The sequence below is a fragment of the Centroberyx affinis genome, unplaced genomic scaffold (genome assembly GCF_046629955.1).
Source record: "Centroberyx affinis isolate AG114_WGS23_722 - 3 ecotype Tasmania unplaced genomic scaffold, CSIRO-AGI_Caff_v1 ptg004114l_1, whole genome shotgun sequence".
Taxonomy (NCBI): domain Eukaryota; kingdom Metazoa; phylum Chordata; class Actinopteri; order Beryciformes; family Berycidae; genus Centroberyx; species Centroberyx affinis.
Window position 1 is genome coordinate 382,826 of NW_027281890.1, and position 16,912 is coordinate 399,737.

At 43.8% G+C, this 16,912-nt stretch overlaps 1 protein-coding gene across 2 annotated transcripts; it reads left to right on the plus strand.

Annotated features, from left to right (window-relative positions):
• The first annotated feature begins 951 nt into the window (after window positions 1–951).
• Window positions 952–16,047, plus strand: LOC139663769 (sodium- and chloride-dependent creatine transporter 1). Of its 2 annotated transcripts, none has more exons than XM_071542505.1 (14): window positions 952–982; window positions 2,889–3,191; window positions 6,323–6,454; window positions 6,653–6,989; window positions 7,440–7,572; window positions 9,800–9,934; window positions 10,447–10,550; window positions 12,410–12,534; window positions 12,665–12,777; window positions 13,586–13,726; window positions 14,125–14,227; window positions 14,333–14,433; window positions 14,518–14,688; window positions 14,914–16,047. In XM_071542505.1, exons 1-14 carry the CDS (start codon window positions 952–954, stop codon window positions 15,040–15,042), a joined length of 2,058 nt encoding a protein of 685 aa, XP_071398606.1. In that variant the 3' UTR covers window positions 15,043–16,047. The 2 variants fall into 2 exon arrangements, with proteins under 2 accessions (XP_071398606.1, XP_071398607.1); XM_071542506.1 differs by lacking the exon at window positions 952–982 and having other exon boundaries at window positions 3,080–3,191; window positions 6,653–6,845; window positions 6,942–6,989.
• The last annotated feature ends 865 nt before the right edge of the window (window positions 16,048–16,912 follow it).

Sequence of the window (16,912 nt, forward strand, 5' to 3'; positions counted from 1 at the left end):
CAGAGAAGATAAACTAATATTCCAATAACATATTTTGTTGTGGACCCCGTGGAGCTCCCTCAAGGACCCCTGGGGGTCACTGGACCTCAATTTGGGAACCCTCTGTCCTATTCCCCCAATGTCCCCCAATTCCTTCGCCCCCAACGCAGAGCACATAAGCAGAGCGATACAGATATCAGATTCTCTGGGCATTTCTCTGCAGTTTGTGTGATTTCAGGTCAAGGGCGTCTGCAGTCTACCCATCCTTGTAAATCTATTGCTTTCTACTGTGCGTGGTGAGTGGATTCCTGACTTGTGCTGCTGATGCTGTGCACACCGCACTCGGCTCGGATCAGCCAATCACATTGCTGCGTGGCACGAGGAGGCGGGGGGAGCGTCTGACACCGCTAACGGACCGGGGGACTCGAGCCAGAAGCAGATCACATTCTCCGTCTGCCTCACACACCCCGGTGAAGGACCTAACCGACACACGGCATCACGTAGGTTACTGGACTTCTGACTAGACAATTAAGGAACACCTAAACCCCCTTAGGCGTACTATCATTTTCATTTAACTGTCATCCATGAGATTCTTCAGGCTTACCTTCAAGTGCTTCGTCGACTGCTTTTGAATCCCCCCTCTCAACGTCTGAACTGACCGCGGCGCTTTGTACATATCCCATCTCTTGCTGAGGGTTTCCAACGCGTGAAAATCACAAAACGACGATTTTTTAAAATATCAAGAAGGTGAAATAACAAACCTAGAGAATCAAAGAGAGAACTGGACAGCTGCATACTAGCTAACTACACCTCTGTCTGAGACCCACTGGTTACCTTGTTAGCTAGGCACGTTAATATTAGCCAAGAGCAGCGCTTGGCTAAACCCACACAACCGGCTTGCTTTTTTTTTTTTAAACCCAAATACCGGTATCGAAATAATAAAAAATATTTTTGTGCCGCTATCCAAACAATATGTCACCAGAGGTGGAGGAGAACAACCAAGGTGAGTAAAATTTTTAACTTCCACTATATATAGATGATTGTAAAGTATGATATTATATATATATATATATTATTTTTTATCATTTAGTCTAAGTACAATAACATAATGCTTTAACTTAGTGCTGATGAATTAAAGCATCCCTGTCCCATCCAGTGCTTTGTCCTTTATTCTTTTGAGGAAAAAGAGCAGCCCCAGACCAGCTGCACTTATCCGGTCTCACTCTACATTTTTCACTATATCTGTATCATAAAGATATATCTCAACATACACTTCACATCAAAGCTTTAGAGTTAATTGGCTGGAAGTAATTTTGCAGCTTGGTGTGGTGCTGAACTCTAATGGCAGGTGTCAGTCCTGGTGTAGGACGGGAGATACAAACATTCACAAAATAAAACATCATTTAGCTTTCTAAGTCATAGGCTTATCCTACATATTAGATTAGGTGACTCATGTAAGTAGCCTAACTCCAAAGGGGAGATGAGTATTTGGTGTTATACCTCATTTATGTCCAGGAACAATCATTGGTTTACACTCTAAACCGGCTTGACCTTACAGGTGAACTATTTTGATGAACCTTAAATCATCACATACCCTTAAAGTATTCCTTAAACTTGTCAAATCACCTTAAATTGTGTGTCCAGTTAGCAGCTTAATGAGCAGCTCCATAGATATGGTAGCCCCTACCTTCCCCTCATCCCCTCTCTCCTATTCTCTCCTGTCTTTTTCCCTCCTCTACTCACACACCCCCTCAAACTGCTCTGATCTGGATGAAACTGCTTTGCTTTGCATCCAGAACAGAGCGGCTGACACTCATATCATGGAACGGCACTAATGAGTGACAGTGTATTTTTGGGGTGTGTTTGTGTGTCGGTGTGCATTTGTACGGTAGCCCGTGTGAACGAGACGAGGTAAAAGCTTTGTATCTGACATAGGAGCTTATACCTTGGACTGTTGTCTGCTGTGTTGTACCGCAGCACACCAATCACTCTGACTGAGAGAGAGAGAGTGAGAGAGAGAGAGCGGGGAGGGGAGACTCAAAGTCATAGTGACGACAACAGCCTCAGATCTGTGACTGACAACGAATAAACGGCAATACAGTCTAGCCAACAGTGTAGAGCGGTCCCATGTTAACAATCACAGCAGAGATCTAATGAATGGATGGTAGTGAGATGTAATTTTAAAAACATGTTTAGCCCTGTTGTGGCTTAGTGGAGCTTTCTAACGCTTGACTAAAGTTGTACTGACGCTGTCCCTACAATGAACCCAAAACAAAACAGAGAGTGGTCCATATGCACACACACACACACACTCTCTCTCGCTCGCTAAACTTCAAAATCAAATAGGCTTTATCGGCTTTATTAGACATAACATGTTGCCAAAGCAATTGCAAAGAGTCTCTCTCTCTCTCTCTCTCTCTCTCTCTCTCTCTCTCTCTCTTTCTCTCTCTCTCTCTCTCTCTCTCTCTCTCAAATTCAAATTCAAATTCAAATATGCTTTATTGGCATTACAGGAAAGAAACCAATGTCGCCACAGCCATACAGTACATCAGTTATGTCTCTCTCCCCCTCTCTCTCTCTCTGTCTGTGGCTCTCTCTGTCCTTGGTTCATCTTTCTACAGTGCTGATGCGTGATAAAGTGGGCTTGTAAAGTTGTGAATGTGTGTGTGTATATTTTGGAGACGCGTGGTTCTGAAATATTGCTGATTAGAGCCTTTGTCTGTTATCCTCTGTGATAAATAGACTACATGGATAATTTGTTAGTGGTTACTTTGACATTTCAATTCCTGCTTTCTTATCTCTTTCCGTTAGTCCTTCCTTCCAGTCAAGTCAATCCCTCCCTCTTGCTCTGTTCTTTCTGTATCGGTATTCTTTCTCATCCAATGCTTGTACATCTCTTCCCCTTCCAGGTGAAATCGGTCTCCCCCAGCTGGAGGGAGGGATTCCTTCCGAGGAGGAGGGTGGGGGGGTGGCTCGCCCCCTGGTGCCTGTGCCTGGTGCTGGGGCTGGGTGTGGTGAGGGTGGAGGGGGAGGGCCGCCCCAGAACCAGGACGGGGCTGTAGCTGGGCCTGGAACTGGGGCCACAGCAGTACCAGTGGTGGAGAGAGAAACCTGGACCAGACAAATGGATTTCATCATGTCCTGTGTGGGCTTTGCTGTGGGCCTGGGCAACGTGTGGCGCTTCCCTTACCTCTGCTACAAGAACGGAGGAGGTGAGCTTAAGAAACACTGTGTAGCCTACTGTGGAGGCCTACTATATGCATGCACACAAAACACTTTTCTACACACACTGATACAGCCACTGAAGGGTTTCATTCCAAAATGTTATATGTCTATTTTGGAAAAAATATTATAGGCCTACTTAATACTCATTGTTAGGGTTAATCATCAGTATTTTTGATCATTTCAAAAATAGAGATGACTACGCTCTCTAAAATGTTACCATTTTGTAAGCAAATGTCGTAGAGCACCTAGGATTTTCAATAGTATTAAATAGTAAGTTCATCTTTTATGCCAGTAATCCTTTTGTAAGTGGATGCATCATTATCATCTAATGCATATTTTGTTGCAGTGAAGTTGCAACACGCAAAGCAGACAGTCTCAGCCTATTGGCATACCCTTGAGGCTGTTGTGCTTAAAAGAGCGAGGGCAGGAGAACAGTGAAAGAGGAACAAGGGAGCATGGAGAGACGTAATACCCAACAGACAGGGAGAGGGCTTGCGTGGCTGTGAGCACGTAGCTGAAAAGCCATGCCCCCTCACATGGTGTCACTTGTGCATAGTTTATTTATTACTGCCGTCCGTTCCTTGATAGACACACGTCATAAAAGTTTCCCTATAGTGTGCTTTCCTTTATTACCTTTCTTGAATTACTTTATTCCTTTTTGTGTGTCCTCTCCTTTTTTATGTACGCCCACTCATTCAACCGCAACCTGGCCTGCTTGCAACCTTTGGCCTTGACTTTTGTTATCTCCACCGCACCCACTTTTTTTCCTATTTGTTTTTATGAGGTGTTTAAATGAAAGTGAATGTGCGGCTGTGTGTGTACAACCTCTCTTGGTCCAGCCCCTCCCTCTTCTCCTCTGTGTGTCTTGTGACCCGTGGCTCTTGATACCCACCTTCTGGTATCGTGTAACAATGGCCTGCCTCACACAGTCCACCCCCTGTGCTCCTGCCCAGCACCCATGTAGCACACAAAGGTGCTTTCTCCCACTCTCCTCCTGATAAGGCGGCATATGGATATTGTCGCACAATAAGCGTCCTGTGACCATGCCCGTCCTTTCCTTCCCTCTGTGTCAGCGGTGCCACATCAGCTACCTCATTTTGCGTCCTTGACCAACCCAGGGAACACCTTGTAACACAACAACGACATCAGATAAGAGTTGGGCGTTCGCAGGCTCTCAAACCTGCTTCTTAATAGGTGAATGTACTGTACATAGGTGAAATTAATTCTCTGGCAGTCTTAAACTCAGCTGTTAGGCCTGATGTGTCTGGTCCAGTTATGATTAGAGAGGATTTACGTAAGCCTATTAAGGATGCAGTTCCTCACAGATTTGGCCAATATGTTAGGGTATGTCAGCACAAATATTTTCTCTCCTGTCCTTCCATTCACGCCTCCTATTGCATCTCTCTCTCTCTCTCTCTCTCTCTCTCTCTCTCTCTCTGCCCCCCCCCCTTTCTCTCTGAGACTCACAAATGTTTCCTTATAAGGCTACAGCCCTCTACTCTCAGTGAATGAGAGGGAGAATGAGGGGCTGAATGAGAGACAAATTGTCACTTGATAGCAGTGTTGCAGAGTCACCACATCAATGTCTTATTGTGATTTTTGTATTTGTTGTGTCTTCTCTCTAACCGCATCGTCCCAGTTTTTATGCCGGTCTCGTGTCTCCCTCCTCTGATTCATCCATCTTTCCCTCCTTTCTTCTTAGCAGCCTCTCTCTGCTCTGCGTCACAGCTGGTCATGTGACTCACTCCCATCTGCGCACTGTGGTGGCATCACCATTGTATTCATACCAAATTGCTGCAATTGGATGTAGTATTGAGTTAAACATCCTATGCATCCTATTTTTTCATAGCCTATTTCCACTGTGTATTTCATATCACAGCAAGCCACAGCTACAGTATGAGGATCCAAATGGAGATAATATAGGAAATGTGTTGAAAACAATCGCCCTAGGCCAACTGCTACTAGTTAAAATGACGTGAGAGGTCATTAGATGTCTCTAATCAGACTAATGACTCCTGCAGTAGTCCCTTGACTTTTGCTGTCTCCATTTTATCGTCTCTCTGTCTCTCCCTACTCTCCATGCAACTTTCACTTTCAAGGACAATACTAGCCACAAATGTCCAAACACTTGCGGAATGAGACACAATGCAGTTATCTCCCACTCAAACTCTCAATGCATCTCTTATCTGTGGCCTTGTGTATCCTCCTCCCTTTCTTTCCCTCTTTTCCTCTTTAACTGCTTCCTCCTCTTTTCTTGTCGCGTCAGTTGCTTGATAAGTTGCAGCTATGCCAGTGTTTAGGTATTGCTTGTGTCCTTGAAAACTCAAAACCTTGAATATATGGCCTTTACTTCAAATTTGATAGTGTAATATATTGCACGGCTCATGACGGACCAATAAAAAACTCATTATAGCCTAATGTCAGAAATGCATGAAATGAATGCCACTATACTAGTCCACCAAATATACCTTAGCAGTGACCTGGCAATGGAGTCCCAGAACAGCTATGACATTAAGTTAACAAACCTTACTATCACTAATGGTGCCTATGGTTGGCAGTCAATTAATATGGTCTGAAAGTGTGTTTATTAGCATAACTAGCATGCTAGCTGTCCATTTCATTGTCACCAAAACAATATCAAAGTCATTTTCCAAACAGATTGCAGGATAAGTCTAGGCTATTGCCAGGCGTAGTCACAAGTAGCATCATTGCTAGTTGAACTGGGAAGACCGAAGTCCATTGCTCATGTGATGTGGAAAAATTTGATACCAGGAATGTATTGATAACATTATTATTCGGCTTTGTTGCTGCTTGTGCACTGCTTTGTTGACACCCTGCAAAGGCAGGAGGACCACAAACCAGGCAAAGAGCAATATCTACCTCCTACTAGATGTCCAAACCTTGCAAGTGCATTCGTTTTGAAACAGAGAAACAGCTTTGTCTGCGTTGTTCAGTTATTCTGCACATTGAACACCCTTCCAGCCACTCAGCATCAAGTATTTCCCAGTGCTAAACAGTCCAGCTGTAATATGTTTCCACTTGCCTGTTACTTCAGGTTAGATATCAATTCAGTGAACCATGTGTTGATGACAGAGAGTGTGTGTGTTGCATGTTGCAGGTGTGTTCCTGATCCCCTACATGCTGATTGTGTTCATCGGGGGCATCCCCGTCTTCTTCCTGGAGATTGCTCTGGGACAGTTCATGAAGCAAGGAGGGGTCTCTGCCTGGAACATCGCACCCCTCTTCAAAGGTAACTTTGTGTGTGCATGTGTGTGAAAGAAAGAGAGAGTGCAAAAGAGAGATTAAATGTATTTCTCTCAGAAGCAATAATATTCCAAGTCCTTCACCTCTCACTTGTTTCTACTGCAAATTTCCTCCCATCTTCTCTCTATCTATACGCCTCCTCTCCATCGCGCTGTCTGTCCCTCCCCCTCTTCCTCCTTGCCAGGTTTGGGCCTCGCCTCCATGGTGATAGTGTTCTTCTGTAACACCTACTACATCATGATTCTTGTGTGGGGCCTCTACTTCCTCCTGCACTCCTTCACCACCCCGCTGCCCTGGGCCACCTGCGGACACCCCTGGAACACCGCCAACTGCACACAGGACTTCCGCCGCACCTGCCATAACCGCAGCACTGCCCTGTCAGCTCTGCCATCATCCACCGCCGCCCCCTCCAACATCCTGTCTGCCATCTCCCCGTTCAACCTTTCCTCGGCCCAGCTCCTCCTCAATGGCAGCTGCATTGAGGCAGAAGGCATGCGCTCCCCAGTCATCGAGTTCTGGGAGTACGTCATCCCTGATCTGGGAATTGTGGATCAGTCAAACAGGGTGTCAATTCAGAAAATGACTTAAAAAGTCTTAAATTATATTATCTAAACTTAAGGCCTTAAAACGTCTTGAATACAGTTACATTTTGCATTAGCGTTTTTGAGTCTTAGATTCAGTTTTAGTGATTTTGGTTGCAGATTATTAGTGTGCAATGTTTCCAGTGAGAAACGTCACACAGACCTATATTCTGATGGGTCTACATTTTTTATTTGTAAAATTGCCTCTATATTTCATTCCAACTGGCATTGACAAGGTCTTAAAAAGTCTTAAATTTAACTTGATGAAACTTGCAGACACCCTTACTTCCCTTGTTATTCTCTGCTGCTGACTAGGTCTCAGATGTGTTTGGCGGGTTGCTTTTTGTTTTTTCTCTTCTAAAAGCCACATCTCTGTGTTCTTCTTCCTAGACGTAAGGTGCTCCGTCTGTCTGGTGGGCTGGACGAGCCTGGTGAAATCAGCTATGAGATGGTTCTGTGTCTCATAGTCACTTGGGTCATTGTTTACTTCTGCATATGGAAGGGAGTCAAATCCACTGGCAAGGTGAGCAGACGTCTGTGTGTATCTGTGTGTGTCATGAATTGAACAGGGAAGTTAACGTATGTTCTGGCCCCACAACTCTTTATAATGCTTGGCGGTACTGTCCTGGTTCATGCAGTTCGCTGTATTTTGCCCTTTGACCCTAAATCAGCTTTAACATAGTGAGAGGATCAGTGTCTAGACTGAAACACATATGAACTCAAACACAAGCACACACGTAGTCTTTGAATGTCTGTTCATTTTGTGGTGTTTGGGTGTTTACGTGTTTTCGATCACATGTATTTACATGCGAGGCTCAAAGCTTCAGTCAGTCTATAATCTTCTACTGATCCCTGCATCCCTATACCAGTGTACATACATATTGTTCAGAGTGACTTCCATTCCATTAGTGGCATGGAAAAAGGATGCCCACTGCCCATGCTTTTGAATGTGTGTGTGCTCTGATACACAGGCATAATGTATGCATCCTTATTTCATTGTATATAAAGTCTATGTTTGCATATGTGTGTCACAGCAGTAGCCAAAGCTCATAGAGAAGGGGGAAAAACAATGAGGGAGATTGAGCCAGCCTCTCTTAAGCCGATTAGTAACTTTCTCCCATGTAGATGTTTGAGAGCTGGAAAGGGGCTTTTCTCCCCGTGTTCACTCTAGATCAAGGCAAATATGTTCTTTCTCACTGCTCTGCGCTTACCATACTGATGTAGCTGGGACTTTTCCACTGGGTAGCAGGGGGCAGCTTTCTCAGCATAACTTGACAAAGACTACCTGCCTTTTCAAAAGGTTTGCCAAAGACCCCTGCTATTGCAGGAGGGTTACAAATTGTCTGGCTTTCCAAGTTTAGGCTACCTTTTCTTCAAAGTAACATAACAGGCCCAATTTCTACTACATGAAGGACTGGGTGGGCACCTATTTTAGGCTTGAGGTCATTTATGTACACATAAGCAAATTAATGTAAAGATAGATGCAACTATTTGCAAGTGTTTGAATATAGCAGACGGCCCATATTGATTGCCACTAAACTGTACCAACTGTGCCTGTACCAACTATCACATTAGTCATTTAAGCACAGAAACATCTTGTTGTTCAGTTGTTCTCTGTAATGTGAGGGGTTTAGGTTTTGCTTATGGTTTGCTTTAGAGTTTTCTACTTTTACTTTATGTGAGTTCTGATGCATAGCCCCCCTTGTGCATCTCCTAAGAATTGGTCCTAGCTCTGCTCCCTATCCTCCTGTAGGTAGTATACTTCACAGCTCTCTATCTTTCTGTAGGTAGTATACTTCACAGCTCTGTTCTGCTTGTTTCTGTAGGTAGTGTACTTCACAGCTCTGTTCTGCTTGTTTCTGTAGGTAGTGTACTTCACAGCTTTGTTCTCGTTTCTGTAGGTAGTGTACTTCACAGCTCTGTTCTCCATTTTTCTGTAGGTAGTGTACTTCACAGCTCTGTTCTTCTTTCTGTAGGTAGTGTACTTCACAGCTCTGTTCTCCATTTTTCTGTAGGTAGTGTACTTCACAGCTTTGTTCTCCTTCTTTCTGTAGGTAGTGTACTTCACAGCTCTGTTCTCCATTTTTCTGTAGGTAGTGTACTTCACAGCTTTGTTCTCCTTCTTTCTGTAGGTAGTGTACTTCACAGCTCTGTTCTCCATTTTTCCGTAGGTAGTGTACTTCACAGCTTTGTTCTCGTTTCTGTAGGTAGTGTACTTCACAGCTCTGTTCTCCATTTTTCTGTAGGTAGTGTACTTCACAGCTTTGTTCTCCTTCTTTCTGTAGGTAGTATACTTCACAGCTCTGTTCTCCATTTTTCTGTAGGTAGTGTACTTCACAGCTTTGTTCTTCTTTCTGTAGGTAGTGTACTTCAGAGCTCTGTTCTCCATTTTTCTGTAGGTAGTATACTTCACAGCTCTGTTCTCCATTTTTCTGTAGGTAGTGTACTTCACAGCTCTGTTCTCCATTTTTCTGTAGGTAGTGTACTTCACAGCTCTGTTCTCCATTTTTCTGTAGGTAGTGTACTTCACAGCTTTGTTCTCCTTCTTTCTCTAGGTAGTGTAGTTCACAGCTCTGTTCTGCTTGTTTCTGTAGGTAGTGTACTTCACAGCTCTGTTCTGCTTGTTCCTGTGGGTAGTGTAGTTCACAGCTCTGTTCTCCATTTTTCTGTAGGTAGTGTACTTCACAGCTCTGTTCTGCTTGTTCCTGTGGGTAGTGTAGTTCACAGCTCTGTTCTGCATTTTTCTGTAGGTAGTGTACTTCACAGCTCTGTTCCCCTACTTGGTTCTGGTTGTTCTTTTGGCCCACGGAGTCACTCTGCCAGGAGCTATAGATGGGATTGTCTACTATCTGAAACCGGACTGGTCCAAACTTGGAGAAGCACAGGTATGATGTCTGTATGAGCTTGTGTTTGGGTATGCACATCACATTTGTCTGTAGCAGAGTAGTGTTAAAAAAATATGAGGGTATTATTATATATTATATAAGCAAAACACCTGAAAACTTGCATGTTGTAATCTACGCTCACAGAAAATATTCACACAAACTTGTAATATGATATTTGTTGCAATTATTTTAGTTTTTTTCTTTAACAGATTTTTTTAATACAACTTACAACTAATCAAATGTGCTGTGAATTCAAATTTAGGACACAGGTGTGAATTTAAATTCAAATTTAAGACACAGATGTGTCAATATTAATTCAAACTTAGGACACAAGTGTGAATATGAATATGAATTTAAATTTAAGACACAGATGTGTGAATATAAATTCTAATTTAGAACACAGGTGTGTGAATATTTGGCAAACTCCAATGTTTTGCTACAATAATACCTTCATAAGAAAAGGCCACAAGAGACAAAATGTTGCATTACTCATACAATTCCCTTTGTGTTAGGTGTGGATTGACGCTGGCACTCAGATTTTCTTCTCCTATGCCATCGGACTGGGTGCCCTCACCGCACTGGGCAGCTACAACCGCTTCCATAACAACTGTTACCAGTGAGTTTAACCACAACATAAAGTCAGACACCATTGTAACTGGAATGAGACCAACGTCAACACAGACACCATCAGCCAAACATGTGACCATAGACTTGAGTACTATGAAACAAACAAGAAAAATAGCCTTTCTGTTAGAATTAGGCTTTCACAGCTTACACTCTTCCAGAGTGACTGTTTGAACTCACTATGTCCTTAGTAACAGTTACATGCAGTAGAATCACTTCCACTGTGTAAACCATGATTACTTACTACTGTAAGTACTACTGTGTAACCAGATGCAAAACAGGTGCAAAGAAGAAGTATAATTTTAAACGAACAGTCTATTTTCTAAGACCCTTTTTATTGGTTTTGGGATGGCATATTGTAAGGTTTTGTGGCATATCTGGCCACCAAAACAATCATTTGACTTGGATACATGTGTGCCAAGAATTTTGAAGCACCAAAGACTTGCTGGCACACTGCTCATATTTCAGATTACAATTACAATTTCCCATTTGGCAGACGCTTTTATCCAAAGCGACGTACACATGAGATTTTAATACAACACAAGCAAGGATCTAGTCAGGAGAGAACAACGAGAGTAAGTGCCAGTAAGATGCAATGTCATTTCCCTGATCAAAATAGCAGTGAATAGGTTTTTATTTTCAGGTTAACCTCCCATGATAGTTTGTGAAAAGCTACAGAAATTAAGTGCTACAATAGGAGGTTCCTTAAGGTTCATTTCTAGCTACAGCTGGCCTCACACTGCTTTTTCGGAGCTGGTTGATGTGCTTGCATGTGTTTAGCCTAAACAGACAGAGATATGTAAACGCTCAGACCCTTACATGGTAGTTAGCTGGACACCAATAATAGAGATAATTTTTAATAGCTCTCAGGACTTAATACTGGGACGCTACAGGCATTTATGGAATGCCCATAGCAGGGGGAGCATTAGGAATATCCTTCCATCAAACATTTTCTTTCTCTTGACCTAAATTGGAAGTTGAAAGATGGCTTCAGATTCTGAGGTATGTCAGCTCAGCCCTTTTTCTCACACACACTGAGGCTAGTCTAGGAATAGATGGTGAGATGTGTGGATAAACTGCTCTCAGATACAATTGTCTGTCTTCATTATCAGTCTACTTGCTTGTACACAGCACAACTGTCTTCTTTAATTATTGTGGTCTTGATATGGACTGTTCTGGTCACCAAAACACTCACTCTACCTTACTTTGATTACCCACATCTCTCTCAGGCATTCCTTAGTGCTATTTCAGACAGAGCCTATTGACTGTTGACTGTGTGGAGGTTGCTGCTGAATACAGCTGCGGCAGTGTATATGGCAGTAACTATCCAGGTCAAGCTGTTGTTTATACAATATTCATATCAGAGAGGAGTTGGATTCTTGGCCTGTGTTTCCAGCAAGACTTTGTTTTCTACTTGCAGGCTAGTCAGGATAAACAGAGGATCTCTGTGGAGACAGGATAACTAATGCTGTTGATTCATGCATGGATTCACACATACATGCGTACAAGAGTGAATCATTACTATATCGTAAGCAAGATTTATACTGTATGTAGCAGACACTCGGTGTGTCTTTTTCTTTGACTCTCTCTCCCTGGCTCATTTGCTCTGTGCTCTCTACCTGCCAACTACAAAGACAGCAGCAGCTATCAGAGAAATTACTATTGATCCCCCTATCTACCCCCCCTCCAACCTGTCTCTTCCTCTGTTGCCAATGTCTGCCTTTAGTGTCTTACATAAGCCTCATCTTAAAGCATATTATAAAGCGTCATTCACCCTCTATCCTCTCTCTCTCTCTCTCTCTCTCTCTCGCTCTCTTTCGTTTTGTTGTCTCATCCTTTGTTTCTCTGTAGGGATGCGTTTGTGCTGGCTCTCATTAACAGCGGGACCAGTTTCTTTGCGGGTTTTGTGGTGTTCTCTGTGCTGGGCTTCATGGCTGCTGAGCAAGGAGTGGACATCAGTAAGGTAGCCGAGAGTGGTAAGAATACAGCTTTCCCCTCCGCCCTGACTAGGACCAGCTTAGCCCCAGTGCAACGAGTTTAGCAGCGGCAGGAAGGCCTCTCTGCCCCTGACTCTATGAGCGTATAAATCTGTCTCTTAATGTGCAGGTCCAGGCCTGGCCTTCATAGCCTACCCCAAGGCTGTGACTCTGATGCCTCTGGCTCCGCTCTGGGCAGCACTCTTCTTCTTCATGCTGCTCGTACTGGGCCTGGACAGCCAGGTAACATGCCTATGCATACACACATTTTAGTTTTTTGTTTACATCCATTTTTTAAAGGCATATGAGAAAGCCTGTAGCTTGCAGGGACTGCATGACCATGTCTGGAATTGAACACTTCTATACTTTGCTGTTATTTGAATTCTTACACCCATACTGTGCATACAAACACTCTTTCTAGCATAGATAGCAAATTAATCTCTGTCTCTGTCTCTCATTTATAATAGCTAAGAGAGCTATTATCCTCTCTTAAAGTCTTTCTGACTCAGCTCTCTCACCTTTGTCTCTTTCTCTGTCTCTCTGTGTCTCTCTCTCTCTCTCTCCGTCTCTCTCTCTCACTCACTCTCTCACTCACTCTCTCTCGCTTTCACTTCCTCTCACACAACCGCTACACAAACAGCCCAGACACTTGGTGGCCAGTTTTAGCATTGCATTTCTTCACAGCCTGTTTGGTGTGTGTCTGTTTGAGCCAGTGCCTACATCCATTGTTTTACAACCCAGAGATTTGTGAATGAGCTTCTGTCTGATTCACACAGAGAGCGTCTGTCTACTCTCCACTCCATTCATTCACTCTCTCTCCCCATCCTCTCCCTCATTTCTTCTCCATCCATCTCTCACTCTCTCCTCCTCCCGTAGCCGCAGTGGCTACGCATGTACTGCCATTTCTGGTAAGAGATACAAGAGCTATTATCCTCTCTTCAAGTCTTTCTGACTCAGCTCCCTCACCTTTGTCTCTTTCTCTGTCTCTGTCTGTTTCTCTCTCCCTGTCTCCTTGTTGCTTTATCGCTCTATCTTTCACTCTATTTCTCAGTTTGTAGGGGTGGAGGGCTTAATAACAGGAATCATAGACATGCTACCCCCTAAATCTGCCCTGGGGTCCCTGCGGCGAGAGGTGGTGGTGGCCGTCTGCTGTGTCACCTGCTTCCTCATCGACATGTCCATGGTCACTGAGGTACAGCAAGGATTTCCCAGAGTTTTAGACCTCCCTTGATGTTAGTCTTGCTTGTTAGGTGGGTTTGGAGGCTGACAGAGTACCACACAACAAACATCCAGGCCAAATATGAGGCTGTTTACATCCGTTCAGGAGCTGCATGCAAAGCCACTTACCTGGACTCATTCAGAAGTGTTTTGCAAGGAGAAGATTTTATATATATGGCATATTTAATTATTTATGTGTCAGAACAAAAAACAGATGGTTTGCATAATTGTTTAATAGGCATGGGAAAACCATGACCAGAAAAGGATGAAAGAGCAAGGAAAGCATGAAAGGAGGCAGGAAATAGGTCAAACATTGAAGTATTAAAAGGATGGTGGTAATGACGCTGACTTCTCTGTCTCTGTTTCTGTTAGGGAGGGATGTACGTCTTCCAGCTGTTTGACTACTACTCTGCCAGTGGCATCACTCTTCTGTGGCAGGCCTTCTGGGAGTGTGTGGTGGTGGCATGGGTCTACGGTGAGGCACGAGCACACTGCTCACAGCGTGTTTTCCATCACCGATAGTAACAGCAACCACACAATCCAATGCATCATCACAATATCCTTATGCTCTGTCTGGCAGGCGCGGATCGTTTCATGGACGATGTGGCTCGCATGATCGGCTACCGGCCCCTGCCCTACATGAAGTGGTGCTGGTCCTACATCACGCCTTTTGTCTGTGTGGTACGATCTGTTGCTATATATGTGTATGCGTCATATGTGTGTTCCTGCCAGCTTCTGACATTTGACATTTTCGCGTGCATATAGGGAGTGTTCCTGTTCCATGTAGTGAACTACAAGCCCCTGACCTATAACACGGTGTACACGTACCCCTCGTGGGGTGAGGCGCTTGGCTGGGGGCTGGCCCTCTCCTCCATGCTCTGCATCCCTGTCACTGTCCTCTACAAACTACTGCGCTGCAAAGGATCTTTGCGGGAGGTCAGTATGTCTGTGTGTAGGAGTGAGTATGCATTCTCTTGTGTGTGTGTGTGTGTGTGTGTGTGTTCCTTTTTGTAATTGTTGATAAGTCAGTAGGAATGTGTCTCCTTGGATATTGCCCCCCGCATCCGTCACTCGTGGTTTCATGGTTAATCATTAGAGAGGTCTGAAGTGTCTGCCCAATAAGTTCATCGTCCCTGTCTCTGTGTGTTTCTCTGTGTGCAGCGGTGGCAGCACCTAACCACCCCAGTGTGGGGCAGACATCACCTGGAGTACCTGGCCCCAGAGTCCGAGGCCAAACTGCTGCCCCCCGCAGGAGCCAAGAGCACACTGCTCTTCGAGAGCGTCATCTGATGAGCTGAGCCCTACAGAACACAGAGCCAAGGTCGCCCTCATACATCAGAACATACACACACACGCACACACACACAAAATACTGAAAATGCATGCACACACCACACTGGCCTGGAAAGAGAATAATGGAGATCAATCACACACCCTCACACTCTCACAGCTGTGGAAAAGCCCTGGACAAATGGACCAAAGATGAGATGGGAGAAGAACTGAAACACACACACACACCCGTACAATCAACACAGGCTGACATTCCCTCTGCTCTGCTTTCTGACTCTACCTCGCTGTCTCTCCCCTCTCTCTCTCTCTGCTCCCTGCCTTAGTGCCGTCCCGTCCTGTCTCGTCCTGTGAGTGTGATGTGGTGTCCAGTGTAGCTGCAATATCTTCCCTTCTCTCGCCTCTCTCTCTCTCTGCCTGGGTTTCTTCCTTGCCCAGCCTCAACCATCTCAACCCATCATGCCATTTGGTGCTGAATGAACGTAAATATAAAAGATTCTGATAAACTTTCTAAACGAAAGACCTCATGTCAACTGATAATGCCAGGGTTTGAGTGTGTGTGTGCATGTGCGTATGGCTGTTTGTGTGTGTCTGAGTATGCCTGTGTATCTTTGTGTGTGTATGTGTGTGTGTGTATGTATACACCTTGTGCGTGTGTCTGAGACGGCGTGTCTGTTGCAGCATGGTAGTGGTGTCTTATCTTACTCTTCATTTAACATTACCTTTGGCCACTGTTTTCTACCAACTGTATTCTCCTCGTTGTATTGACTGTACAAAAATAACTTCCATTTGTAAAATTCAAAAAAGGTGACAAAATCACCACTTCCAGTTGTGTGTTATTAACTAACTTAAGTATCCAGTGTATTGTAGGGGTCTGTGAATCAGTGTTAACAATATTGGGAGGGGATGATGATCAGTATTTCCACCTTAAGAGGAGAGAAACTTCAACTGAATGGTGAAGGAAAGAAGGAGACAGAGTTGTGGGGAGGGGAGAGAGAACGATACCATGTCAAGAAAGAAGCAATAAATGACAAGATGGAGATGAAAACTATGTGTTGTCATGGCTCTTTATTTACATGAACTAAAACTAAAACTACAGGCATAAACTATAGATATTTACAGATAGTATTGTGGTTCACTTCAAAACAACTAAAATGTTATATCTCTGCACTTATAAATATAAAACCCAAGTTTCATAGTGAAAGAGTGGTGTAATCATGCTTTATAAAGCTGTTGTAGAAAAGTCTATATTTTGCTTTTGGAGGTGTGGTCAGTCGGTGAGAACAACACACACTGACAAACAGGAAATGTGTGTGTTCCATAATTTATAGCACTTGATATTGTTTACAATGGAGTGTTCAAAGACGAAGAAACAAATAATTAGAGATTCCCTGGCAAATCAAACGAAGCCCAGCCTCAGTTTATTGTAACAGCAGATTTCAATTAATTCACTCCTGAAACTCGCAAAATTTTGCAGTAGAAAATAAAACAATGTTCAAAGTCGCATATAGTATATATTGGGATAGTAAGAGTTCTGACACCTGACAGATAAGTTATTACAGCAGATGATCCTTTGAGACCGGATCGACTGAAATAGAAGGGAGCCTAGCGAGATGTCAGAGGCATCAGAGATGTGTGAATAGCAACTATAAATACACACAAGCAGGGTGTTTAAAAGCTGTTGCTCTTTTCAAACATCAGCCCTAGTACACAATATATGCTGAAAATGGGAAATGGAAGAAATGGGATGATAAGGAGGATTACTTTCTCCTCCCAGGGGGCGGGGGGGGGGGGCATGGCCCAGCCATATCAGGTGAATAACAAATATTTACATTTTAAATGATTCATTCTATAAGGTGTTTTGTTTCCCCTC